At 52.3% G+C, this 27,993-nt stretch overlaps 1 protein-coding gene and 1 non-coding gene across 8 annotated transcripts; both read left to right on the top strand.

The window, feature by feature from the left end:
- Positions 1 to 6: 6 nt before the first annotated feature.
- IKBKE (inhibitor of nuclear factor kappa B kinase subunit epsilon) lies at positions 7 to 27,772 on the top strand. 7 transcript variants are annotated; one of them, XM_066361899.1, is made up of 22 exons: positions 7 to 310; positions 862 to 952; positions 2,294 to 2,407; positions 3,087 to 3,227; positions 3,622 to 3,751; positions 5,202 to 5,383; positions 5,844 to 6,004; positions 6,563 to 6,673; positions 7,282 to 7,461; positions 8,019 to 8,215; positions 8,976 to 9,040; positions 9,125 to 9,216; positions 9,372 to 9,458; positions 13,140 to 13,215; positions 13,331 to 13,443; positions 15,533 to 15,609; positions 21,726 to 21,765; positions 22,468 to 22,569; positions 23,963 to 24,059; positions 24,744 to 24,856; positions 25,055 to 25,126; positions 26,988 to 27,772. In XM_066361899.1, exons 3-22 carry the CDS (start codon positions 2,321 to 2,323, stop codon positions 27,019 to 27,021), a joined length of 2,157 nt encoding a protein of 718 aa, XP_066217996.1. In that variant the 5' UTR covers positions 7 to 310; positions 862 to 952; positions 2,294 to 2,320; the 3' UTR covers positions 27,022 to 27,772. The 7 variants fall into 7 exon arrangements, with proteins under 7 accessions (XP_066217996.1, XP_066217998.1, XP_066217995.1 ...); XM_066361901.1 differs by having other exon boundaries at positions 862 to 956; positions 2,297 to 2,407; positions 3,087 to 3,155; XM_066361898.1 differs by having other exon boundaries at positions 862 to 956; positions 2,297 to 2,407.
- LOC136395990 (U7 small nuclear RNA) lies at positions 4,516 to 4,578 on the top strand. Its single transcript, XR_010749426.1, has one exon. It is a non-coding gene; the product is annotated as a U7 small nuclear RNA (small nuclear RNA).
- Positions 27,773 to 27,993: the final 221 nt, after the last annotated feature.

Genomic DNA, 27,993 nt, shown 5'->3' with positions numbered 1-27,993 from the left:
GCTTGTGGCCGAGCTGCCTGTCTCTTTAAGAGAGAGAAAGAAGGAAATCAGGAAGTGTGAGAGAGCTGCTGGCTGGCTAGGAGGGAGCTGAGTGCTCACGCATGCACGGAGGGAGGGAGGCATCTCTCAGCTCCCAGCTCTTTCAGCCCCCTGGTGGCACTCAGCCACTTCCACTGGGCCAGTCTTTGAGTCCCTGGGTCCCGTGAACATCAGGATGCTGTGGGCCCTGCCCATGGATAACAGCAAGTCCTGAAAGCTCCGGGGATGCCACCCAGCCCCGCCAGCCTGCGTGCTCCACAGCTGAGATGTGGTGAGTGCGCAGGGTCCTGGGGGGGAGGGCAGCTGCAGGCTGGCACTCAGCTGGTGTCCGGAGCTGGTGTGTGACCAGTGACTCTCCAGGCCCATGTCCCCTCTCTGTGTCTCTCTGCCACTGCTGGTGGCCCGGCAGTGCCCTGTGCTCCATCTCCAGTGGCCACCTTCGCAAAGGGCTGCTTGGAAACCAATGAGAGGCAGGGGGCTGTGGCACAGAGAGCTACCGTCCACCTAAAACGCTCCTTTCCCAGCTCGCTTTGCCACTCCCCAAAGCCAGGTACAGCTCTGTCTCTACATTTTCTCCTGCCTGGCTCCTGGTGCCTGCCCTCACCTCTCCTGGGATCCTTCTCCCTGCCGGAGTCCTGGGGTGAAAGTGGCGGGGAGAGCCTCCTGGAGTAGCTAGGGAATGAGGCTGGAAACCCCCAGCCCTGCAGGGAGGGTGACAAACAGGAAAGGGTTAAAGGGCTGGGGCCGGTGTCCTTTGATGGAGGCTGAGAATCAAGCAGCACAGAGGGGTGCCTCTCATCTGCCCTCCTCTTTCCGGTGTAGCTCAGCTTCTGGACTTGCCACTACCAGAAAGCATTAACACACACTTGACAGGGAGAGCCTCTGCCTGATCCAGGGCTGCTCAGAGCACAGGGTAAGTGCACTTGGCTGCAGCAGAGCCCCGGGAGGAGGAGGAGAAATGGGAGGTGGTGGGTGGGGCTGCTGGCTCCCTGGCTCCACCACCCACCCTCCTGCATCCCACCACCACTGAAGGAGCTCTTCCAGGCACCAAGGGCTGTGCTAGGGCTTCCCACCCCAGCCCCCTTCCTGAGTCCACCTGACCGGCTCATTCCCCCTGAGCTATTCATTGTCTTCAGGGAGCCCTCAGTACCTCAGTTGCTTCTGTAAAATGCAAAAACGAATACATTTTCTGAAACTAGGAATTGATCACTGATATAACAAATGGCCTATGGATGGCTCAAGGAATTGACATTCTTAAAATGTGCATTTAAAAATAAATTAATGAGGGAAGGTTCAAAGCCCATGTCCCAGGCAGGGTGACCTGAGGAATGAGAATCCTATATGAGGTCAGAAGAGGAAGCAGCCTCCTCTAGTCTGGCCATGAGCCTTTTGACGGTGGTGGCCCTTCCCGTGCCCCCTTTCCCAGCCATGCCGTAAAGACCAGCCTGGCACTATTCAGAGGCGCTGGGTCTAGCTTCATTCTGGAGCCAATTGCTTTGGAGGAACTGGTTTTGGAGAGAAGAGGATGAAAGCAACGATGAGGAACAAGTTTGCAGAGGGTTTCAGATTCTCCTCCGGGCTCCTGAGCCCTTGTATTTGATGGTCTCCTGTCTCCTCCACCCACTACATGCACATGCACACGTGCGTACATGCGCACACACACAAGCTCTCACACTCACACTCTGCAGCAGTGCCGTTCCTCTCCACCCTGACCTGGCCGAGCTGGCCGCCTGGTATAGCTGTTAGCTCACAGCAGCAGGAAGTGGTGGACCAGGCGAGTGGGCGGGGAGGGGCTCCAGGCTCGTGTTGCAATCCTGGAGATTTGTGGTGGTGTGGTTGACGCTGTCTGACCTGGGGCCCTTCCTTCAAGCACATTTTTGCTTCCTGGGATAATCCCAGGCCTGAATGCCAAAACCCAGAATTCTCAGTGTCTGCAAGAGGTGACAGAGTAAAGGGTTTGTCTCTGCAGAATGGCCTGTTTCAGGAGGGGCTTGAGGGGACCTGGGAATGGGGACAGGTAGAATGCCCTGTGCTGGGATAGGCACAGGCTGTGGGCTGAGGCCTGGAGGCTGTGCTTCCTTTTAGAGAAGCTACTAAACCTTTCTGTGCTTCGTACTTCCCCTGCCCCTTGCCTATGGATTGGCCACACAAAGCCCTTCATGAGATTTTTATGGGCACGGCTACTGGTCGGGCCACCTGTGTCCATCCCAGGTCAGAGATGGACTCTTGGACCTCAATATGTTCTTCTGTGCAGAAGGCAGCCAGCCAGCCGGGGCAGGACATGCAGAGCACAGCAAATTACCTGTGGCACACGGACGACCTGCTGGGGCAGGGGGCCACTGCCAGTGTGTACAAGGCCCGGAACAAGGTAGGACAGAGACCTGGCCACCTCGGACCCCTCACACGTAGAAAACTATTAGCCTGGTCAGCCCCCGGTGGGTACCCAGGGTGATGTGGTTGGGCAGAGGCCCCTGGACTTTGCCTTGTACACTCTGGGGTCAGGGGACGCTGTGGGTTTGGCAGAGGCATGGGGTGCTGCAAAGGGCTTCCCGGCATGGCGCTTCTGGTAGGCACAGTTTGGGACTGGAGAGAAAGAGATGAGACACAAAGCCAGCATCCAGGGAGATGACAGCAAATGTAGGAACAGCAGGGTGGGAAGTGGAGCTTGTTTGGGCTTTTCCTGCCTTTTTTGCAGAGCTTTGTTGAATACATGAGACATATCGTGCTATCTTGTCTGAAGAGCTGAAGCCAGCTCCTATCCCAGCTCTGCCGCTAACACCAGGAAGTGCTGGCTGCTGTTGTTGTCAGTTATAATAGTAACAACAAACCATCCCTTGCAGAGCACCAGGTGTGCCAAGCCCTTGTCATGTCTCAGTGCTGGACTGACTGTGAACCCTCTGAGCAGGGAAGGAGCTGAGGGTGGGGGCCCGTCCCCATCCAGGCTGTCTTTGCTCATTCATAGCGAAAGGCTGGCAGAAGAGGCTGAATGGAGGTCTGGGGGGTGCTTCCCAGGGCAGGGGTGGGACTTCTGTTCTCCCCCACGGCAGAAATCCGGGGAACTGGTTGCTGTGAAGGTCTTCAACACCGCCAGCTACCTGCGACCTCGCGAGGTGCAGGTGAGGGAGTTTGAGGTCCTGCGGAAGCTGAACCACCAGAACATTGTCAAACTCTTTGCAGTGGAGGAGACGGTGGGTCCGGTGCTTGTTTGGAGGAGGATGGTCTTGTCCTTGACCTTCACAGACTGGGAAGTGGCGGGTCACATACTAATAGTGACTTGGTCATATGCTTATCATCAGGGCAATCAGAACAGCAACTTGTAGAATGGAGTAAAGAATGTGAGGGGTTGGAGCAGCACATGGGAAAGTAAGGACAGGAAGTGGGGCAATAACCAAAGAGGGCTTCCTGGAAGAGGTGACCTCAGACTCAGGTATGTGAGATCAGTGTAAGGCTGAGGAGGGAAAGCTGGGCCAGAAGGTAGGATCTAGAGAATGAGGGCTTTTGGCTCTAGGCTGATTCACCTCCTCTTGAGGAAGGGGAAGAGATGTGCCCTCCTCCCCAAGCCTCCCTCTATCCCACCTGCAGGGGACCAGCCGGCAGAAGGTGCTGGTGATGGAATATTGCTCTAGTGGAAGCCTGCTGAGCGTGCTGGAGAGCCCTGAGAATGCCTTCGGGCTGCCGGAGGATGAGTTCCTGGTGGTGCTGCGCTGTGTGGGTGAGCCCCTCCCTGGCTCCCATGGGAAGCCCCCTGCCCACCTCCAACCAGCCACCAGCATGGCCCTCAGTGAAAGCAAACTCCCAGATGGGTGCAGCACTTCTGAAACAAGTATCCAAATACAGAAGAACATTTCATGTAAGAGGCATTCCATTCAGACCTGGGACAGACAATGAGGAACAGACAGAGACCCCTGTGTCTGACTTCTGCTGATCAGCAGTTTAAAACTCCAACTTAAAAATAACATTTAAAACAGGTTGTACACCAACATTCATAGCAGCATTATTCACCATAGCCATGAAAGAACCCAAATATCATGAATAGATAAATAAGCAACAAATTGCAGTCTATACATATAATGGAATACTATACAGCCTATAAAAGGAATATAATTCTGATGCATGCTACAGTGTGGATGAACCTGAAAGACATTAGGCTAAGTAAAATAAACAAGACACACAAGTACTGTAGGACTCCACTGATGGGAGGGGCCTGGAGCAGTCGAAGCCCCAGACAGAACGTAGAACAGGGCTCACCAGGGGCTCGCAGGAGGAGGAATGGAGAACGATTGTTAATCCGCAGAGTTTCTGTTTGGGAGGTTGACAGAGCTCTGGAGATGAAGGGTGCTGATGGTTGCACAACAATATTACCGCACTTAATGCCACTTAACTGTAAACTTAAAATAGTTAAAATTTCAAATTTTATGTTAAGCACACTTTAATATTTTTCTAATAAAAAATTTTTAAATAAAAAATATTAAGGACCAGTGCTTACAGCTCTTTTTGAATTTGTCTAGTAGGTCTTCCGGTTTTTGCCGGAAGGCCCCCCCCAAAAAAAAATAGTAAGGACCTAAATATCATAATAAGGCCCCAGCCGGTTGGCTCCGTGGATATAGAGCATCTGTTCAGCGTGTGCACATCCTGGGTTCGATCCCTGGTCAGGGCACACAAGAGAAGTGACCACCTGCTTCTCTCCCCCTCTCTTTCCCCCTTTTCCCCCTTTTCTTTCTCTTTTCCTCCCTCAGCCAGTGGCTCGATTGGTTTGAGCATGGCCCTGTGTGCTGAGGACAGCTCTGTTGAGTCGAACATTGGCTCCAGGTGGGGGTTGCTGGGTGGATCCCGTTCGGGGTGCATCATTCAGGAGTCTGTCGCTCTATCTTACTTCCTCTCACTTAAAATAATCATAATAATAAACAAGGAGGCAACGCCATTTTCAAGGGCCCGGAGCCACTGTTCCTGTTGGTTTCTTAGACACTCCCTGTGGACCTTCTCCCCCCATGTGCGAGGGAACCCCCTCCTTTGCCCTGTGCCATCTCTGTTCTGGTTTTCCTGCGGCCCTGTCAGCCTGTGGGAACTCCGTGTGGATCCGAGGACAGCTTCCCTCTGAGATAAGCCCCAGACCCTGGACTTCTCCCGGGCCAGAGCTACCAGCAGCCCCTCTCTGTCCGCAGTGGCTGGCATGAACCACCTGCGGGAGAACGGCATCGTCCACCGCGACATCAAGCCGGGGAACATCATGCGTCTCATGGGGGAGGAGGGGCAGAGCATCTATAAGCTGACGGACTTCGGGGCCGCCCGGGAGTTGGATGACGATGAGAAGTTTATCTCCGTCTACGGGACAGAGGAGTACTTGGTGAGTGGGGTGCTGGGGACCCGGTGTCTCAAGCTGAGGGCCACCCCTGCAGCTGGTTGCCCCTTACCTTCTGAGGGCCTCTGTCTCCTACCCCTGCATCCAGCGAGATTAGATTTCACCTTCCACTATCCAGTCAGAACTCATTGTTTTCTAAGATGGACCAGGCAATGTCGCAACCTTCCAGGCCCCCCTTGTCCAGTTAGCTCCTTCCTCCCTGACCTTATCCTCATGGAGGATGGGGCACCGCTGGTCACCACCTCTCTCCTGGAAGACGGTGGGCAAATGAAAATGCTCTGTACAGGCCGACTCCAGGCCAGTGTCTGAGACGCGCAGGAGTTGGATTCTGATGGTTCTGTTGCTGCTGGAGGGCAGGGGAGGGTCTGATGGGGGGCTCGGGGCGCGGGGCGCAGGCCCCTGTGCGCCTCTCCCTCCATGGCCGCCCTCTGGTTCTCTCTGGCAGCACCCTGACATGTATGAGCGGGCGGTGCTTCGCAAGCCCCAGCAGAAGGCATTTGGGGTGACTGTGGATCTCTGGAGCATCGGGGTGACCCTGTACCATGCCGCCACTGGCAGCCTGCCTTTCGTCCCGTTTGGTGGGCCACGGCGCAACAAGGAGATCATGTACGGTGGGCCGCGGCAGGGGTCAAGGGCCCTGGGTCTCCCCTCACTGGCCCCACTATGTCTCCCCTTCCACCTGTAATGCTGGGGTCCCCCTCTGGCCTACCCCCCTGTCTCCTCTGACAGTCGTGATTGGCTGATGGGAGACTGATCAGAACCCCTTATCTGAGTTCAGTGCTCCCATTTACCTCTCCTCCCCTCCCCCATTGGCTGCTCACTTCGTCTCAACTGAGGCTCCAGGGCACTGTCAGGGGCAGAATTAGGGCAGACCGAGCATCCAGATCCCGGGTCCACGGTCCTTCCAGGTTTTCTGCTGTCTGCTGCAGTCCTAGCTGGGGATAGCTAGTGCTGCTCCCACTGAGTGCAGGGCCCAGAGCAGAGATTTAAGGCTGACTCGTGGGAAGGTCCATGCACCTGCCCTGGGCGCGGGGTCAGCGTGTGGAAGCTGTGTGCAGTCAGAGAAAGGGCAAGGAGCCAGCTGGGTGAAGGCTGCGGGGGGTGAGGGGGCATGATGTGTGATGGTCTGGAGCTCCCACTGACCTGGGCCTGCTTCTTACCCAGGTACCGGATCACCACGGAGAAGCCGGCCGGGGCCATTGCAGGCACTCAGAGGCGGGAGAATGGGCCCCTGGAGTGGAGCTACACCCTCCCTGTCACCTGCCAGCTGTCAATGTGAGGGCGCACACAGACCCGAGTCTGGGCTGGGTATCTTCTCTCCACTGAGGCCTGTCCCGGCATGCTGTCCGATTGGGTCCACCGTGTTCCCTTTCTGACCTCAGTCTTTCCATCCGGACGCTGGAAGGCCCTTCCAGCCCTTTCTCCCCATCCCAGCCTGTTTCACCACCTTAGTCCTGGCTCTTCAGGACGTCCTCATGGAATGCCCCTGTCACCTACTCAGGGAAGACCAGTCTGGGCTCCCGCCCCTCACGGCCCCCGCGTCCTCGGGGCTCCCGCCCCTCACGGTCCCCACGTCCTCGGGGCTCCCGCCCCTCACGGTCCCCACGTCCTCGGGGCTCCCGCCCCTCACGGTCCCCGTGTCCTCGGGGCTCCCGCCCCTCACGGTCCCCGTGTCCTCGGGGCTCCCGCCCCTCACGGTCTCCACGTCCTCGGGGCTCCCGCCCCTCACGGCCCCCACGTCCTCGGGGCTCCCGCCCCTCACGGTCCCCACGTCCTCGGGGCTCCCGCCCCTCACAGTCTCCACGTCCTCGGGGCTCCCGCCCCTCACGGTCCCCACGTCCTCGGGGCTCCCGCCCCTCACAGTCTCCACGTCCTCGGGGCAGGGGACTGCAGAGCCAGCTGGTGCCCATCCTGGCCAACATCCTGGAGGCGGAACAGGCCAAGTGCTGGGGCTTTGACCAGTTCTTTGCAGAGACCAGTGACATCCTGCAACGAGTCATCGTCCACGTCTTCTCGCTGCCCCAGGCAGCCCTGCACCACGTCTACATCCACGCCCACAACACGTAAGGGGCACCAATGCTGGCAGCTCAGAACCTCCTCCACCCAGACAGCAGGGCCTGTCCGAGGCAGCACTCTGGTGGGGAGGGCTGGGGGGGGGGCGGATTGGATGTGGAAGCTTCTGGATCCAACCTTAGTTTGGAAAAATCCTAGTTGCACAAAGTTAAAGTGAAACAGGCTTTCTCACTACTAGATTGCAGAGACTGCACACTTTACAATGCTACTGTGTGTTATAAATCCTGGTGTGTGTGTGTGTGTGTGTGTGTGCATGTGTGTAATGTTATGAGACTAGGTGAATTTTAATGGGGAGAGGTGCCAAGGCCAAGGGTGGATATTGGGGCTCCTGAGTTCTGTTTCCACAGTCTCCACCCACTCACTATAAAACATGAGCTCTACCCTTTGTCCATCATTGATAAGAGAGAAAATCCCAGTCCCTTCCTCTGAAAAGCTGAGCCTTCTCCATGGATGAAGTCTCAGCTGGGGTGTGGGTCACCCTGACCACAGGCTGCCGGCTGATACTTCCTCTCCTCCCTCTGTTCCCCCTCCACCCCGGTATGCCTAGGGTAGCCATCTTCCTGGAGGCTGTGTACAAGCAGACCAAGGTGACCCTCCAGAACCAAGAGTACCTATTTGAGGGTCACCTCTGTGCCCTCGAGCCCAAGCTCTCAGCACAGCACATCGCCCACACGACAGCCAGCAGCCCCCTGACGCTGTTCAGCATGCCCACTGAGACCCCCGAGGGGCTGGCCTTCAGGGACCGTGAGTAGAGCCACACCGTCTGGGTTCTGTCTCCTCCTCCCATTCTCCTTCAGGAGGCAGAGTTCACATCCAGGATATTATTGATTCAGCTTCTCTGTGGGTGTTTCTTTGGGCCCACAGAGTGCCCCAAATTCTCGGTTCTAATTTTGCATATGCCTTTGAAATGCTATGTGACGCAGGCTGGTGGCTTGATGTCCCCAGGCTTCAGTGTCCACAGAGCTGTGAAACTTCAGTTGAGACAGGGAGATCTGGATTTAATGTGCTCTCCACCATCTGCAATTGGTGGGGAGCTTCAGACGGTTTGCACTGGAGGAAGCAAGAGCCCAAGGTGCCGGAGAGAAAGGAAAGTGGTCAAGGGTCCAGAGCTTTGTCCTCCAGGTTCTAGCAGAAATATCAGTCCTTTGCATTTGAATAATGCCAATTTCATCCTCCTACTCGGCTCTCTCTCCAAGGCTGGGAAAGTGAATTAACCTTAAAACTCCTGGGCACCAGGGTAAAAGGTTTGGGCCCATTTTCTGGTTGTTAAGACAGGGGCCTTGGGTATGAGGCTGTAGTTCTCAAGTATGGACACAAGGGGGCAGTGAGGGACTGCAATTGTAAAGAAGCCCTTTAAAGTGTATTTAAGGCTTGAAAGGTGGAGGTTCTAGGAACTGGAAAGCTAGGTGGTGAAGGGTTAGTGTGAGCCAGGAATAAATAACAACGATCTCGAGTTCATCCAGGGCCACATAAGCAGCCCTTCACACAGGGTCTTTGTTTGCAGCTGCTCTGGACATCCCCAAGTTCGTGCCCAAAGTGGACCTGCAGGCAGATTACAACACAGCCAAGGTTAGGGGTGGCCCTGGATGGCAGGGAGGGGATTCACACAGAGGCAGGGGGTCAGGAACTGACCTTGCCTACCTGTGTGTTCAGGGTGTGTTGGGTGCTGGCTACCAGGCCCTACGGCTGGCACGGGCCCTGCTGGCTGGGCAGGAACTCATGCTTCGGGGGCTGTACTGGTTCGTGTGAGTACCCTGAGGCCTCGATGCAGAGGGCAAGGCGGGCAGGCGGGGTAGGCCAGGTAACCCAGACCCTTCCACACCGCGCTGGAGCCGTGGCCACGGGCACAGTGCCCTTGGTCCCTGGGAGAAGGCTCTCTGACTCCAGCTGCCCTCGGCAGGGAGACACTCAAGGCCACCTGCAGGCGGACACTGGAGGTCATGAGGACGGCCCTCCTCTTCCTCAGCAGCAGCCTGGGCACCGAGAGGTGGGTGTCCTGCCCTGGGCCAGTGGCCACAGCAGGCTGGAGGCCAGCTGAGACCCCTCAGCCCTTCTCTTTGTTTCTCGCCCCCAATACTTCCAACAATGCCCCTCATCTCCCCTCACTGGGAGAGCCACCTTCCCTCCATGCTGGAAGAGTCAGGGCACTGCCACCCTGCCTCTCATCCCCACACCCCCAGATGACTGCAGTATCTCCCCCACCATCTTATACCTCACCTCCGGGGCAAAGGGGCTCATGGGGGCACTGCCTCTCCGGGTACCAAGGCAGCGTCCCTGCCCTGGGAAGAGGCCCCTCCCGAATGCCACCTCTCACCCGCACCAGGCCCCAGAGCAGGACTCCAGGAGATGCATGCATGACCACGCATGGCCTGCGGGACCCGATAGGATGACGGTCCAGGCAGTCTCACCTCCACGTTCCTTCTTCAGCTTCCTCTGTGCCGTAAACTGCTCTTGCCCTCTCAGGTTCCCTGCCCCAAGCCTTGGGCCTCCCTGCCCTCCACTCCTCTGACTGGGCTATGTGGGGGGAGTGGGTAGAGAAAGGGAGAGACTGGGGAGGAGGAAACCACAGGAAGGTCTGGAGGTGAGAAGCAGGTAGACCCCAGGGAGCAGGTGAGAGACGGGGTTCTGCAGCCCAGAGAGGCTGGCGGTGGCTGGAGCCTTTCCCACTGGGAGGAGACATGTGGTGACAGAAGAGCAGAGACTGAACCAAACATGCCAGATGTCCCCACCCCTCAGGTTCCCTGGCCCATACCCTAAAGGAAGGTCCCGGGAGTTTCCCAGCAGCGACTGACTCACTGCAGCCCTGGCTCTTGGCAGCGACAGCCTGATGATGGAGCCATGTGGCAGGGGCAGTGCGGGAGGAGGGAGAGGAGTGCTCCAGGTGACAGGGTTGGAGTCCCTGGCACGGGGACCCCCTTCAGACTGACAGAGATGAGGGCAGAGCTCTGGCCAGGGCACAGAGAAAGGTCCTGGGGCAGATGTGGTGCCAGGCACGCAGATATGCTCCCTGGAGGGAGGAGATCGACTTCCCAGGTGTGTGACTGGGGCAGGATGGTTGAGCAAAGGGAAACTAGAGGTGGGTTCAGGTAACCACAGAGATCTTCCTGGAAGAGGTGAGGCTTTTGGGGCCAAAATGAAAGAATATCTCCGGTTAGAAGATCTTATGCAAAGAAAGAAAAGGGGGGTTTGAGAGGATTGTGTGTGGGGTGCTAGTGAGGTTTAGTGAGGCTACAGGCATGATGGAGACAGTCAGTTCAGAGTGAGGTTGGCATAGGGAATAGGGCTGGGGAGGGGAGGACAGAATGCATGGAGGTCCTGGAGGGTCTGGTTGGCAGGTTGGACCCCAATAAAATGACCTGTCAGTCTACTGTAGGTTCCTGAATGGGAAAGAAATGTGCAGAGAAAGCATTTGAAGTTATTTGTCTGTCCACTTGCCCTGGACCCAAGGGTATGGAGGTGACTGGCCAACATTGGGCCGGAGTTCTGCATCTACTGTCCTGGCTGCTGTTTTTCCCTTTCAGTTTCCAAGGCCCCCTCAGAGGCATGGTATCTTAGAGAGATCAAGGTCAGGGGAGTGCCTGCTTTCAAGCATTTTCCCCCGACCTCCCAAGGAGTTTGGGGGCACAGAGAGCCCTGAGCAGGGGTGGAGGGCCAGGTCCAAGCTCTTGGCAGAGCTTCTGCTGCTTTTTCAAAATGTAAGGATGGGATGGCCTCTGAAGCCTCCTAGCTCCAAAGCTTTGCTATCCCATTCTTTGTGAATACCCTCAGACCTGTAGACTTTTCTAACATCTGAAGCAATAGCTCCTCCCACAGTGGAATCGTAAATATTTTAATGAGCTGAATTCCATGTTTGGAGGAGCCGGAGTATCTGACACAAAGTGGCTGCCATTGCCTAGCCTGGAACTCATCTCTCCCTCGGCACCTGCCTCCTGCTTCCAGCTCCCCAAGACAGGCTTCCTTGGCAGGGTGTCCTTGCCTTTGTCCCAAGGCTCCCTGGTCCTTCTTGGCAGCTGTTGCCATCTGGCAGCCAGAACTGGCTCAGGGACTTCCAGGGCTGTCCCACACCCACCCACCCCCAAAAAGCTTGCATTCATGCCTAGTCAAACCCTTTATTTCAGAGGTCCTATTTGATCCCCAGAAACACCTTATTAGGTAGCAGGAAGGAGATGTATCTCCCCATTATATAGATGGGGAGCTAAAGTGGAAAGGGTCACACAGATGGTCAGTGTGACAGCTAGGACTAGGACTCAGACCAATGTCTCCTGATTCCTTGTCCAGTCTGACTGGGTCCACCTCGTCTTCTGCTGTCAAGTATCCCACGCCCCCAAATCCATTTACACTCAATAATTCATTCAAAAACCGTGTGTCAAGTAACCACGTTGTGCTAGACACTGTGCTAGGCGCTGGCAGTGTGAGCAGTGTGGCAGCAGCCCTGCCTTCATGGCGCTGCCGCTGGCTTCCTCCTCCCGCCCCCCTCCCCCCTCCCCTCGCCTTCCCCACCATTCCCAAACCAAACACACAGGCCTCTTTTTCCTTATTATTGTTATAAAAACAGTATATACAAATTGTTGAAAGTGGGAAAATACAGATAAACACAAATGAAATTAAAATACCATATCCTACCACCGGAGTTAGGTCATCACAGGGTAGTAGTATATACCCTTCTCTAGTATAAATATACATATTCACCAGCGGGGGAGTTTCCAGTACTTGCTGTTTTGTAACCTGTTTCTCTCAGCTACTGAGCCCCCCCCCCCCCATCAGACATTTTTATCTGACCTAGTAATCAGTCATATTTAAAAATTTGAATTATCCCCCCAATTTTCTAGCTGGTTTTATCCAAACCAGGATCCCACCTAAGACCACACTGCATTATGTTCCTTAAATCCGTTTTAATCTGGGCAGACTGCTCCCCCACCCGTCACGACATCAACTTGTTGGAGGGACAACACCCATTGTCCCCACCTCTGGACTCAACTGCACTTCCTCTGGATGTCATCTGGCTTGTTCTTCTTTGCTGGCACGTTCTAGCAACTGAGCGTTCTAAAGGGTGGATGTATTCAAGGCAAACTCTAGGCCGAATCAGGGATGATGCTGGGTACACTTTATTCCTGCCATCACTGGGTGGGCACAGCCTGATCTCTCTGCTCTACAGTTCCGTTTTCCATGGGAAAGAACCAGCGTGCTGTTAACTTTGATGATCAGCATGCCTTAATCATCCATCAGTGATTTTAAAACCATGCCCAAGTGAATAGTTTCACTGAGGGAGTATGATGCTAATATTCTAAGTCCTGCCACATTATTGGCTGGTGTTCCAAAGAATACAGCTTTCCCCTCTCAGCAAGCTATTGGTCATCATGAAATACATTACGTACTGGAAAGGAGCTAATAAATTCTTTTTCTTTAGTTACAAATTTTCCAAGTAAGGAGTTCATTAACAGCTGCCTTGCATTGCAGACCCCTGAATTTCCATAGTGTCAAGTTATCCCAGTCGACCTCACTCTTGATTCATCAATGTTCAACAATGTTACCACTTGGGCGAGTAGGAGCCCCTTCAACTTCGTTTCCTCTGTCCCAACCACAAAACTCCCCAGACACCACACAGGCCCGCCAAACTCTCCCAAAGATGCCCTGCCCCAAACGTGTCCTTTCTCTGTTCTCCCCTGAGGTTCAGCAACATGGCTGGGATGCCCGAGATCCAGGAGCTGAAGGGGGCGGCGGAGCTGAGGGCCAAGCTGCGGACGGTGAGTGAGGCCAGGGCGGGGGCGCCGTGGGGGGCGGGGCTGGGGGCGTTCGCCCCTCCAGCTGCGGTCAGAGCCCTGAGCTGAGGACCCCGTGGTCTGCCTTTCTGCCTTACAGTTGGCGGAGGTCCTCTCCAGGCTTTCCCACAACATCACAGAGAGACAGCTGAGCCTGAGCAGCCTGAGCTCGGAGCTGGCGAGGGACCGGGATCAGGTACATGAGGACAGAAGGTCTGTGGGATTTACCTTCTTGGTGGGCGGGGGCGGGGCGAGGTGCACAGCTCGAAAGGTCCAGTAGGCTTTTTAGGCCTCGGCCTGCTTTCTGCCTTCCAGTGGCAATGATGCTGGGGAATGGGGTAGTGGTGGGGGTCTGGGAAGAGTCAAGACCCACCCCTCGGAAAGCATCAGGAGTCCTTTCCCCATCTGGGAGTTTAGAATGTGAATTCAAAGTCTTAGCAGGTGCAACAGTTCTAAATAAAAGAGACTAGTTTAGTTCCCTTTCTCTTCTGAGCCCTTGCTTTGCGTCAGACCCTTGCATAGGCCCTTCTACTTATATATCATCTCATTTAATCCTCATGACAATCACACTACTATTAGGCCCCTCATGGGTTAATGTGCCCTGAGTCACAGCCGGTAAATAGCAAGTGGCGGAAGTCAGGCATCAGGTCGGATTTGCCCACCTCCAAAGCCCACGTTCTTGGTATAAACCCAGGGAGGTACCACCCTAGCAACCCGTTACCCCTTTCAACAAACATAAAATGCCCACTCACCTGTGGCCTGGAGTGCCCACCCCGAGCAGGGCACTTTCCTCAGTGCCTACCCAGACCCATTCTCCCGGGTCCTTAATTCTGAATTTAAAAAGCTCTGAAACCTGCAGGGCTTTTTCTTAACTGTTTTGGCTGCAAAACCTGACCTAGGCCAACATGAGGATTTCTTAGTCTTTATTCCTCCCACTTAGAGTGGGCATCCTCACGGTTCTCTGCAGATTGAATGTATTCAGTGAGGGCTGCTGCCCCAGGCCCTTGTGGGGGTATTCCACAATATAGTGTATGGATATGAAATTACCTTTCTCAAACTAGAAAGTAGCTCTGACTTCGGAACACATCTGGCCTGAGCCTTTTGAATAAAGACTGATCTGCAGTCTTCACCCCATGTTCTCGGGAGGGCAGGCGCCTGGGCCTCGAGAGCCCTGGGAACAAGCTTGCCTCTGCCCAGAGCCCAGCTCCAGAAATAGCTGAGCAGGGGTCACCAGAGGAGCTGCAGGAAGTGGAGCTGAGTAGGCCTAGAGTGAGGAAGAACCCCCCCCACACACACCAACATCTCAAAGTGTGTGTGTCCAGCCTGAAAAGAGAAGGCAGAAACAATAATGACCTTAAACTGCAGGCCGAGGAGGTCACTGGGCAATCGTCTTCCACATTCCCTGCCTCCAGGCAGGGCTGAGGATATTGATTCATTCTTGTTTTAAACAAGGATAGTTAATTCAGCATTTAAGTTCCTTCTATGTGCTGGGAGTTGGATATAGCAAGAAGGCGCCACTTCTGCCCTTTCCAGGAGGCCAGAGGGGGTGTCTGCTCCACTCCCCCGCTGCTGCCCCGGGCTGTCCCTGCCATATAGCTACTCTCGCCATATAGCCACTCTCCTGTTGCTTGTCCTGCATGGCTTTTTTTTTTTTGTGACAGAAGCAGAGAGAGGCAGAGAGAGGGACAGACAGACAGGAAGGGAGAGAGATGAGAAGCATCAATTCTTTGTTGCAACACTTTAGTTGTTCATTGATTGCTTTCTCATATGTGCCTTGACCAGGGAACTACAGCAGACCAAGTGACCCCTTGCTCAAGCCAGCGCTTTGGGCTCAAGCTGGTGAGCTTTGCTCAAACTAGTTGAGCCCGCACTCAAGCTGGAGACCATGGGGTTTCAAACTTGAGTCCTCTGCATCCCAGTCCAACGCTCTATCCACTGTGCCACTGCCTGGTCAGGCCTGCTTGGCTTTTTAGTCTGTCTCATCTTACTAAACCGTGTGTGTGTGTGCATGTGTGTGTGTGTGTGAAAGAGATAGAGAGAGACAGAGACAGAGACAGAAAGAAATAGACAGACAGAGAATACATATGAAAATGACAGATGGCTGGCCGGCCCCAAGTTGCCCCAGAGAGCTTAGAGACAAGAGAGTCAGTCCTGCTCCAGATTGCCCCCTAAACTGGTATGGAGCCTCTTTCTAGAGACAGACAGCTCCTCCTGCCTCCCACAGCCATCCCCACCCCCTCATCACTGTCTACTCTGTGCTGTTTGGTTCTTCCATCACCTGGTCCCTGTCTCCTGCCCACAGCATCCAGCAGATTCAGTGTTGCTTGGACAGGATGTACCTCATCTACAAACAATTCAGGAAGTCCAGGATGAGGCCAGGTGAGCCTAGAGGAGAGTCCACATATAAGTGAAATTATGTGGTATTGGTCTTTCTTTGTCTAATATCTCTTAGCATAATAACCTCTAGGTCCATCAATGTTGTCAGAAAAGATTTCATTCTTTTTTATGGCTGAATAATTTTTCATTGTATATGTGTACCACATCTTCTTTATCCATTCGTTTATCAATGGATACTCAAGTTGCTTCCAAATCTTGGTTCTGTAAATAATGCTGCAATGAACATAGGGATGCATATGTCTTTCTGAATTAGTGTTTTGGATTTATTCAGATAAATACCCTGAAGTGGGATTGCTAGATCATATTTTTAATTTTTGAAGAATTTCCATACTATTTTCCATAGTGACTGCACCACTTTACAATCCCACCAACAGTGCAAAGGGTTCCCTTTTCTCTACATCCTCACTAAGATTTGTTGTTTGTTGATTTATTGATGATGACCTTTCTGACAGGTGTGAGATGATTTCTCATGTGGTTTAATTTACATTTCCCTGATGATTAGTGACATTGAGCATCATATATATCTATCGGCCATCTATATGCCCTCTTTGGTGAAATATCTTTTCAGATCCTTGGCCCATTTTTAAATTGGATTGTTTGTTTGTTGGTATTAAGTTGTGTTTTTTTTATATATATTTTGGATATTAATCCCTTTTTAAATACATTATTGCCAATTTTTTTTCTCACATTCAATGGGTTGTCTTTTCTTTTTTTTTTTTTTTTTTGTATTTTTCTGAAGCTGGAAACAGGGAAAGACAGTCAGACAGACTCCCGCATGCGCCTGACCGGGATCCACCCGGCACGCCTACCAGGGGCGATGCTCTGCCCACCAGGGGGCAATGCTCTGCCCCTCCGGGCGTTGCTCTGCCGCGACCAGAGCCACTCTAGCGCCTGGGTCAGAGGCCAAGGAGCCATCCCCAGCACCCGGGCCATCTTTGCTCCAATGGAGGCTTGGCTGTGGGAGGGGAAGAGAGAGACAGAGAGGAAGGGGGGGGTGGAGAAGCAAATGGGTGCTTCTCCTATGTGCCCTGGCCGGGAATCGAACCCGGGTCCCCCACATGCCAGGCCGACGCTCTACCACTGTGTCTTTTCATTTTATTGATGGTTTTCTTCACTGTGCAAAAATTCTTTAGTTTAATGTAGTCCCATTTGTTTATTTTTTCTTTTGTTTTCCTTTCCTGAGGAGATATATACAGAAAAAAGATTCCTAAGAATAATGTCAAAGAGTTTACTACCTGTGTTTTCTTCTAGGAGTTTTATGGTTTGAAGGTCTTCCATTTAAGTTTTTATCCACTTTGAGTTTATGACTGTATGTATTGTAAGAAAGTAATTCAGTTTCATTTTTTTTCATATGTCCAGTTTTCTCAACATTATTTATTGAAGAGATTGTCTTTGCTAGTTGTATATTCTTGCCTTTTTTTTATCATATAATAATTGACCTTATAGGTGTAGATTTACTTCTGGGCTCTCTATTCCATACTGTTGATCTATGTGTCTGTTTTTAATGCTAGTATCATGCTATTTTGGTTACTATAACCTTGTACTATAGGTTAATATCAGGTAGCATGATACCACCAACTTTGTTTTTCTTTCTTAAGATTGCTTTGGCTATTTGGGGTCTCTTGTGGTTCTATATAAATTTTAGAATTATTTGCTCTACTTTGTAAAAAATGCTGTTGTTATTTTGATAGGGATTGCATTGAACCTGCAGATTGCTTTGGGTAGTAAGGACATTTTAACAATGTTAGTTCTTTCTATCCATGAGCATGGTATATGCTTCATTTGTTTGTATCTTCAATTTCTTTCTTCAGTGTCCTATAATTTTCCAAGTACAGGTCTTTTACCACCTTGGTTAGATTTATTCCTATGTATTTTTATTTATGCAATTGTAAATGGGATTGCTTTCTTAATTTCTCTTTCTGATAATTTGTTATTGTTGTATAAAAATACAATGATTTCTGGCTATTAATTTTGTATTCTGCTACTTTACTGAATTAATTTATCAGTTCTAATAGGATTTTTGTATCTGTGTTGATTCTTTAGGGTTCTCTGTATATAATACCATGTTATCTGCAAATATGTATAATTACAGTTTTATTCTTCCTTTCCAATTTGGATGCCTTTATTATAAATTCTTTTCTTGTCTGATGTGGGTAGGACTTCTTAAACACAATTATTAAAAATATATTTGGCATTCGCCCTGGCCGGTTGGCTCAGCGGTAGAGCGTTGGCCTGGCGTGCAGGGGACCCGGGTTCAATTCCCGGCCAGGGCACATAGGAGAAGCGCCCATTTGCTTCTCCACCCCCACCCCTTCCTTCCTCTCTGTCTCTCTCTTCCCCTCCGGCAGCCAAGGCTCCATTGGAGCAAGGATGGCCCGGGCGCTGGGGATGGCTCCTTGGCCTCTGCCCCAGGCGCTAGAGTGCCTCTGGTCGCGGCAGAGCGACGCCCGGAGGGGCAGAGCATCGCCCCCTGGTGGGCAGAGCCTCGCCCCTGGTGGGCGTGCCGGGTGGATCCCGGTCGGGCGCATGCGGGAGTCTGACTGTCTCTCCCCGTTTCCAGCTTCAGAAATGAAAAAAAAAAAAGTAAAAAAAAAAAATATATATATATATTTGGCATTCTTTGTGCTAAGTCTTTCCAATCCCATTTACACTTGCAGCACATCTTTTTGGAAGGTAATTTTTTGACAAAGTGAAATGTAGTCTTACCAAAACAATAAAACTGTGTTGAATGGGAAATTTTTTTTACACTGCTTCAGTTTTTAAATTTTAATTAATCGAATTAATGAAAATAAAATTGTACTGCCCCAGTTGCACTAGCCCACCGGTCAAGTGCTCAGCAGCTACATGTGTCCTGTGGCCATAGTACTGGGCATTCAGATCTAGATGATAATCTTCCCTCCTTGGGAACTCAATCCTGCCTCTGTGTCTGGCATCCGAGGGGGTAGGGAGGGTAGCACAGGAGATGGGAAAGCTGAGGCATTCCTGTTCTTGGAAGCGAGCAGGGCCCTGGGCTCAGCAAGGCTGGCTTGACAGTCCACTGTTGCCGTGATTTTAGGAGAACCTCAGACGTCTTTCTGCCTCCATCACTGGAATTTGATAATCCTATAATCACTACCCTTCTGAGCACCTTTCATGTGCTGGCCACCGTTTTACAGGCTGTGCATGTTCTTGGTTATTGAATGCTCATAAAAACTCCAGGCACCGTTAGCCTTCCACTTTATAAACAAGAAAACTGAGACACAGGCAGATTAAGTAGCCCAAGCAATTTAGGTCCAGCTTCTTTTTTTTTTTTTTTTTTAATTAAAGTTTACATTCAATATTATTTTGTTTTAGTTTCAGGTGAACAGCATAGTGGTTAAACAATATTAGACTTGACAAAGTGTTCCTGCAATACTTTCAGTACCCACCGGGCACCACACATAGTTATTACACTATTATTGACTATATTCCCTATGCTGTACTTGACATCCCAGTGACCATTTTGTGACTACTAATTTGTACTTCTTAATCCCTTCACCTTTTTACCTCGTCCTCCAACCCTCCTCCCTCTGGCAAGTATCAGCCTGTTCTCTCTATCTACGAGTCTGTTTCTATTTTTTTTCATTCGTTTTGTTCTTCAGATTTCACATATAAGTGAAATCATATGGTATTAGTCTCTGTCTGATGGAGGTGTTTCACTTAGCATAATACCTTCTATGCCCATCCACGCCTTAACAAACGATAAGATTTCATTCTTTTTTATGGCTAAGTAATATTTCATTGTATATATGTACCACATCTTAATCCACTTACCTATTGATGGGGACTTGGGTTGTTTCTAGATCTTGGCTATTGTAAGTAATGCTGCAATGAACTTAGGGGTGCATGTCTTCTTTTGAATTAGTGTTTTGGGTTTCTTCAGATATATTCCCAGAAGTGAAATCACTTGGTTATAAGGCAGTTTATTTTTTATTTTGGGGGACCTTTCATGCTGTTTTCCACAGTGGCTGCACCAATCTGCATTCCCACCAGCAATGAGTGAGGGTTGCCTTTTCTCCACATCCTTGCCAACACTTCTTGTTTGTTGATTCATTGGTGATAGCCAATCTGACTGGTGAGAGGTGATATCTCATTGTGGTTTTCATTTATATTTCTCTAATGATTAGTGATGTTGAGCATCTTTTCATATGTCTATTGGCCATCTGTATGTCCTCTTCAGAGAAATGTCTGTTCAGGCCCTATGCCCATTTTTAATATGGATTGATTGGCTTTTTGGTGTTGAGTTGTATGAGTTCTTTATTTTTTAGCTATTAACCCCTTATCAGATTGATTGGTGAATATCTTCTCCTGTCCAGTGGGTTGTCTTTCATTTTGTTGATGGAAATTTTTCCTTTGCTGTGAAAAAACTTTTTAATGTGATGTAGTCCCATTAATTTATTTTTGTTTTGTTTTCTTACCTAAGGAGATAGATATATCAGAAAAAAATATCACCAAGAGAAATGTCAAATATTATTATTATTAATTAATTAATTAATTAATTTTTTTACAGAGACAGAGAGAGAGTCAGCAAGAGGGATAGATAGGGACAGACAGACAGGAACGGAGAGAGATGAGAAGCATCAATCATCAGTTTTTCGTTGCAACACCTTAGTTGTTCATTGATTGCTTTCTCATATGTGCCTTGACCGTGGGCCTTCAGCAGACCGAGTAACTCCTTGCTCAAGCCAGCGACCTTGGGTCCAAGCTGATGAGCTTTTGCTCAAACCAGATGAGCCCGTACTCAAGCGAGTGACCTTGGGGTCTCGAACCTGGGTCCTCCGCATCCCAGTCCGACGCTCTATCCACTACGCCACCACCTGGTCAAGCAAATGTCAAATATTTTACTGCCTGTTTTCTTCTAGGAGTTTTGTGGCTTTGAGTCTTACATTTAAGTCTTTAATCTATTTTGAGATTATTCTTGTATATGGTGTAAGAAGTTGGTCAAGTTGCATTTTTTGCACGTATCTGTCCAATTTTTCTCAACATCGTTTATTAAATAGACTGTCTTTACTATGTTTTTTGCCTTCTTTGTCAAATAGTAATTAACATATAGGCAGGGGTTTATTTCTGGGCTCTGTATTTTGTTCCATTGAGCTGTATTTCTGTTTTTATTTCAGTACCATAAAGTTCAGTTGCTTTTAATCACCTTATTTTACAGGCTCAGAAGGAGTTTCATTTCTATGGTCTTTAAGAGTCCTTTATTAAAAATTGAAAATGAACCAGGAAGAATGACCCTGGCAGTGTTGAAAGATACCATTCTGATAAATGCTCGATAGTGAATAATAGGGCTTACTCACTACCCTCACACCTTTCCTGTGTGTTACATATGACAGATGAGGAAACAGACTCAGTGAGGTGAAATCACTTGTTTATAGTCCCCTGCTAATAGGAGGCAGGGCTGGGACTTGTCACTTGGACTTCACAAGTGACTAGCTAGCTGGGAACAGGGCCCAGATGAAGAGCCCAGGAAGGGGTTTCTGCCACTAAGGGTATGGAGAGGAGCCAGCAAGGTAACCTCTGCCCCATTCCCTTCCCCGGGAAGCCACTGACCTGGCGGCCCATTTCCTCAAAGCCCGGGAGGGGGCAGCATCTCCCCAGTGCAGAGAGCATCCGGAGGTGCCCAGGCAGTGAAAAGGTCAGCCCTTCTGGCGGACGTGACCGGCCTGAGAAGGGGCAGTAGATGGTGGGCCTGGCTTGTTCAGCTCTCTGCTGCAGAGCCCAGCTGGCTCTGCCTGCAGCTTGAATGTTTATGAATGATTCCAACAGGCCGTAGGCACCAGTCACTCTGGGAGGGGTGTCGGCTGAGGGGCTGCCTGACCAAGCATCCTTCAAGGCCCATTTCATTCACCACTTCCCACCTGAAGCGTTAACCTGCCCCAGATATGTCCTTCCCTTGTCATAGCACAATTTCCTGAGCGCTTGGTCAGTCCTTCTGTCCTTCCTGGCTCCACTGGGCTGTGAGTGCCTATGGAGGCAGGTTCAAGCCAGGCTGCCTCCATCTTTGCAGATGTTGTCCAACCCTTGGGCCATTCCATTTTGTTGACTGAACAGGTGACATCATTTCTGTCTGTTTCCTTCAGGGCTTGGCTACAATGAGGAGCAGATTCACAAACTGGATAAGTGAGTGGCCTGCCCCTCGGCAGGAGGGTGAACAGGAGGGTGGGTGTCACAGGGCAGAGCGATTCTCTGTGTCAGACAAGAAGTGGTGAAGGGCCCTGCTCACAGGCCAGAGCTGGGCAGGAGGACGGTGGGGTAACTCTGTCGGGGACAGTTTGCTGGAGCCAGGGAAGGAGATCGTGCGGCTGAGCTGGAGGGAGCTTCCTCAAAAGCAGTCATGCTGAACTGGATTTACTTCTGAACGAGATTGTTCGTAGGATCTCCTTCTCCACTCGACCTCACTGATTTACCACCTACAGCTTCTGCCTCTGCCTGCTCTTTCCTCTGGGCTTCCCTCCGCTCCTCTGTTTCCTAGGCTGTCGTGACCCGGGGTGCCCTCCCAGATTTAACGCTTCCTTGGGGACTAATTCCCCCAGTCCTGTACCCACCCCTGACCCCTACACTCACACACACACTTTCCACAGTCATCTCGCCTTCCCTCTGTGGACTGAGCTTGAGAGTGTGTGTGTTCTCCCACATCTCCCTGTTGACATGTGCTGTGTGCTGGCCACGCTGATCTCCGCAGCCCCATATGAGCACCGGAGAGACAGCCTGCTGTGACCCGGGGGCTGGGCATTTGGGTGGTTGAGATGCAGGCATGCCAGGCTTGTGCTCAGGTGGCTCTGACTGCTTATTTCTCTGCCTCGATTTCCCTGTTCTTTTCAGGGTGAATTTCAGTCATTTAGCCAAAAGGCTCCTGCAGGTGTTCCAGGAGGAGTGTGTGCAGAAGTATCAGACATCCCTGGTCATGCACGGCAATCGCATGAGGTAACATATGAGTTCCCCCCTAAGTGCATGGACCCAGGCACTTCCTGGCCTCACCCTTCCAGGCTCAGACAGCTCGGCTTTGCAGAGCCCCTACTGAGGAGAGGTGGCAGTAAAGGGACAAAGACAAATAAATGGGTTGTTTTGTAGTCCTGGGTGGCCGTGTAATCTGCTGGGTGATTTCTATGCCTTAGTTTATTTAATCCCAAAGTATGGACTCTGTGCAGTAAATACTATTAGCCCATCTTGCAAATGAGGAAACTGAGGCTTAGAGAACAGGGCTCTTTCTCAATACCACACAGCTAGCAGGTAGCAGACCTAGAATAGTATATGGGTGTGACATCCCCTAAAATGTGGATTCTTCCCTTGGCCCAAGTGGTCCTGTTGGGAAGCCCTCCCTCTCTGAGGGGAACATAAAGTCCCCTGGGATGAGAGCAAGTGGTCAGGGAAGCAGGGACAGACACGCAGAGGCCCTTAAATAGGACCCGCTCCCATACTGTCCCCGAGAGGAAGTTAGGTTCTCCCTTCTCAGACAGCCCCTCCTCCCACCCCCTACCTGCACAAATACTGGTCCCTCATGAGAAGGGAGGGCATTTCCCAGGTGCAGTCTGTTCAGTCCACGGGACCTGTTTGCTTGTTGTAGGGCTGAGAGACCGAGGCCCCCACCACACTCACGTTAGAATATCAACACCCCACTCCCTCACCCCCACCCCACCCACCCCAAATTCTGATTTAATTGGTCTGAAGGTGGCTTGGGTATCAGCGGTTTAAAAGCTCTGCAGGTGATTCTAATGTGCGGCCGGGGTTGAGAACCAAGCCCTGGTTTAGCCCCTCTGGACTTGGTTTCCCTTTTGTGCAGTGGAGAAAATGGTCTTGCTCACTCCCTCCACTTAGAGAGAGAGTGACATTCATATAAGAGCCTGGATCTTGATTTTCTCTGGAAATGGGAGCATGAGGAATCCCCATATGAAGTGTGGGCTGTCCTCGGCCACTCTGGAGGCTGATCTGGCTGCGTGCACATCCTGACCGGCCTGGGTGGCCCTGCCCGCTTCTCGGTGGCCCTGCCCATGGCTGGGTGACCCTGCCCGCTTCTCGGTGGCCCTGCCCATGGCTGGGTGGCCCTGCCTGCTGCTGGGTATTTGCAGCTCCGTGTGGTTGTGATGGGACTCACCAGCCTCTATGAGAGCACAAGCACACTTCGGTGGGACAAGGGGCAGTTGAGGGCACACACAGACGGGCAGAGGCCGTGAGGGAGTTAGATGCCTGGGACCCGTGGGCCCCAGCCTCTGCTGTCCTGAAGCCCCTGCTCCATGTCTGTGTAGTGGCCCAAACTACACAGCGGGGTAGCCGGTGAGAGCCGCAGGCCTGGCCCTGATTCTCTATCTGCTCTCTCCAGGGTGGTGCACGAGGCCAGGGACCACTTGCGCCTGGTCGCCTGCTCCGTGGCTGCCTACAGCACAGAAGCCCAGGGGGTCCAGGAGGGCCTCAGCAAGGTGCGAGATCTTCCCGGGAGCCCGGGCTGCTCTGTGGAGCCTCATCAATCTGGTGCTCCGGGGACACGCCCCTGCCTCTGGGCAGAGCTGCCCTGCACCAAGTCCAAGCGATTTGGTATTGGTGGGTAGTCTCTGACCCACAAAGGTGCCCTGAGGTAGGGATGGAGAAACAGTGGGAGGCACTTTCCAGTGATCTCAGACTGAAGGTCAGGGCAAAGGCAGAGCCTCCAGAATGCGGGGACCTCTTCCTCACACCCTCCACAGGCCGGGGGGCTCCAGGCCACTCCTGACAGGGACAGTGTAAACTCTCCTTGACCTTCTGATCTGCCTTCTGTAAATAGCCCAACACAGGCAGCTGGAGAAGCCACCTGCTTGCCAACAGGAACCGAGGAGGGCGCCAGCCTGGCTCCTGTCCCCCGCACCCCCACTCGGGCTGCTTCCTACACCCCCACCCTCCCTCTGCAGCTCCTGGTACATGTGTCATTAGGGCTGTAGGTTAGACTCAGGGAGGACTTGCTGCCTGGATCATTAAATCCACACACAGACAGTGTAGGGCTCCAGCATCTGGGTGCTCCAGGGACATGGCCTGGGGGCTGTCCTGTTACCCTCTCCTGACCTCCCCCAGCACCTCCCCCCACAGGTGAGCTGGCTCTTCCCTTCTGACTGAACTGCGGTTCCCTTCAGATCCTTGACTGGCTGTCCCACCAGCTCCTTCAGGACAGAACAAAGGCAGCTCAGGCCTCAGCAGGCCCCATGGCTTCTTATTCCTGTCCTGCACTCAAGGACCTGGGCCTCCAGTAAGTACCGGAGAGAGGGATGTTCTGGGGGGGGGGGGGGAGTGAGGGAGGCTCAGGTCAGGGCCCGCGGGGTTTTGCCTCACACCAGGCCTAGAAGGCAGGAACAAGAGAGGCCTGGTGGCAGGTCCCAGAGCAGGGGCCCCGCCTGGGCACCTTCGGGCTCGGGAACAGCCGCCTCTCTGCCTCTGCCTTGGACAGCATGGAGGAGCTGTGTGAGGAGATGAAGCTGCTGGCCTTTGACCTCCAGGACAACAACCGCATCATTGAAGGGTAAGGAATCCCGCTGCGTGCTGCAGTGGCCTGGGCCCTCAAGCCACACTTAAGTCAGGGACATACGCAGGTGTGATGACAGGTGTCCGTTTTCCAACAGTTACTTTGGAGCTTTGGACTGTCCGCAGGTGAGTCACCGGCCTCTCAAGGTGTAGACTTCCACTGTAATCTTGAGAATATAGTGCAGTCAGAGATGAGAATTTCATCTAATTTTAAGCAACTGTGGGATATACAAAAGAGAACTCATTTGACCCTGATGCTAACACCGTTCTCAGTGAGCCAGAGCTGCGGCTCAGGGCGCATGGATCCGTGGCTGTGAATGTGGACTCTGTCCGGTACCTGCCCCAGACTGGTCCTGTAACCTTCCTTAGCCTTTACCCCAGCCTCGGAGTGATCCTGCTTCTTCTCTGTGTCCTATGCCCGATACTGAGGCAGGGAGCCTGGCTTAGTTGCTGAGGCCCTGTTTCTCTGGCCTATGGGGCTCCTCTTCTGGGCAGATGGTCACAAGGCCACCCGGGCTGCTGGCCCAGCGTTAGACACTCTGCCTCATCACCTGAGCAGACCCCCTCCTGAGGGGCCAGGGGTGCCGCAGAGGGTGCTGCGGAATACAGCAGGCTCAGACTTTTGGATTCTGTGCACCAGTAAAATTCACAAAAGAAAGTTGGAGGGACCAACTTCTCATGCAATCAAACACATTTGAAGGGGAAAGATCCCTGCCATCTAGTAGTCTCACTCCATAAAGCACATTCTAACACCAAAGAGCAGGAAGGACATAACCTCAGAATCAAGGATGGTCCCTGCCCTGAAGGTCACTGGGCTTGCTCACATACAAATACACACATGCAGGCGAGGGCGAGGACACATCCTCACCATCCTGATGTCTATCACAGCCCCGTTTGGGAACCGGAGGTGTGGTGGAAAAATTCTGCAGAGATTCCAACAGGATTTGACTCCTGACTCTGCTCCTTACAACTACGGGACCCTGGGAGGTCTGTTGGGCCCTGAGCTTCAGTTCTGCCTCTGCAATACAGGGATACTGAAGCCTACCGCCCAGTGTGGCCGTTGGCATTAAACAGGATGAGATCTCCAATGTGCTGAGGAGGGAGGCGAGGGCATGCAGAAGGAGGGCCTTGCTAAATGTAGGTGTTCCCCCGAGGCCATGGCAGTCTGGGAGGCTAGAATCTGGCAGGAGGCAGGGGAGCCAGGAGGCACTGTAGTTGTCCCCAGAATTTCCGGGGGTCCCTAGGTTGAGAAGTATCTCTTACATCTCCCATTCCAGCAAGGGGCGAAGCCATCCTCCTAAATTTATACCCTCGAGAGGGAGATTTGACAACTTCTTGGAAAGCCTTTCCAAAACAGCCCTGAGGGGCAGGAAGTTCTAATTTTAGTGTTGACATTAATTTTTCTTGTGTGATATGTAGCCTATTTACAGATAGCTCAGAACTTTATTTTAGTGAATTTTCACTTCCTTGTTCAGAGCTGTAGCCAGAGAGCCTAAAGAAGCTATTTGAATTCCTTCCCCCCCCCCCCCCCCCCAACTTGGGCTACACTGGATTTACCAGGAGAAGAACTTTTAAAAGTGCAGATGCCTGGGTCTTACCCCGGAAACTCCAAGTGTGGCCCTGAATGGGGGATTTCTACAAGCTTCCTGGTGACTCTAATGTGTAGTGGGGGGTGAAAACCACAGAGTTATCCGGGGGCAGGAGGCTGCCCGAGGACCGCTGAGCACGTGAATGACTTGGGGTTCCTGAAAGCTGTGTGAATGACTTGGGGTTCCTGAAAGCTGTGTCTGGCCCCGGGGAGTGGTTTGCAGGCCCCTTGCCTGGGGGGGAGGGGAGCTGACCTGCGCCTTTCCTTACAGGTTAAGTCGGGCCCAGTCGGCCTCTGATGTCTGAGCTGTGTGGGGGTGCACGAGGCGTCCTGAAGCATTAGAATCGTTCAAACACTGCGCTCCTGCCTGCACTGTGGGACCCAACACAGGACCATACCCGTTCCCATCTCATCAGCCTACCTCCCTCCTGGCCAACAGCTGGGAGACGTCACCAGCATTACCTTCCACTGCCTTTCTGCGGGAAGCAGCACACAGGACCTGGGGCGCCAGACCGCCTGTCAGGACCCAGTGCCCGGGCTGACCCTTGTACCTGATGTGGGCTCAGGTACAGCTCCTCCGTTGCCCTGAGGTGTGCAGCCCAGCCTCGCAGCCCTGGGAGCCCTGGTAGTGCTGCAAGGCCTCCCTCCTTCGAGAACAGAAGAGGAGGCCTCCTGGGGGTTCCCCAGGGTGCTGGGTCAGATGGCCTGATCTCAGTCTCCCTTCCTCTTGAGGTGTTTCTCATTGAACACATAGCCCTCTCTCCTCTCCCATGATTTCTGCGGGTCACCTACTTAGCCAGTGGCATCACGGGGTCTGATTTTCTTTCTGCTCTTGGTCTAGTGGAGACCAAGATTAAGCGAATGGGTGGTGGAGGGCGGATGCAACTGTCCGGGGACCCTTCCCCTCTCTCTCCCTCCAAGGCACCCCCAGTTCTGGGATTGCAGTCAGCCAGGGTCAGAAACAGCCATGCCATTAGCACAGGCCTGTGAGTCCAGAGCCCTGAGGGGATAAAAGGCCTGCACCTTTGAAAAGTGAATAAACGTGCCTTCTTTTTATTTCTGAGTGGCTGTCATTGGGCTGTGCAGGGCAGGGGAAGGCTGCTGGCTTCTGTGCTTGGCGTCCCAGCAGGGGTGGGTGGGGTTGTGAGGAGGAGGGCTGGGAAATGGAGGCCAACGAGTCACTCCCTGATTCCCGCCTTTCCCCTAAATGGACCCTAATTTCAGGGAAAAGCCCAAGGAAGGCAAGCCTTCCCGGTCCTCTCTCCTCCCGACTCCTG

Source organism: Saccopteryx leptura, chromosome 2 (assembly GCF_036850995.1).
Source record: "Saccopteryx leptura isolate mSacLep1 chromosome 2, mSacLep1_pri_phased_curated, whole genome shotgun sequence".
NCBI classification, from domain to species: domain Eukaryota; kingdom Metazoa; phylum Chordata; class Mammalia; order Chiroptera; family Emballonuridae; genus Saccopteryx; species Saccopteryx leptura.
Note: the sequence above shows the minus strand (reverse complement) of the source record. Positions and strands in the feature narration are given on the sequence as shown.

Coding starts and splice junctions, on each gene's coding strand:
- IKBKE (XM_066361899.1), top strand. CDS start 2,321: ATGCAGAGCACAGCAAATTACCTGTGGCACACGGACGACCTGCTGGGG. Junction 2,408..3,086: donor TGTACAAGGCCCGGAACAAG/GTAGGACAGAGA, acceptor CCCCCACGGCAG/AAATCCGGGGAACTGGTTGC. Junction 15,610..21,725: donor GAAGTCCAGGATGAGGCCAG/GTGAGCCTAGAG, acceptor TGTTTCCTTCAG/GGCTTGGCTACAATGAGGAG.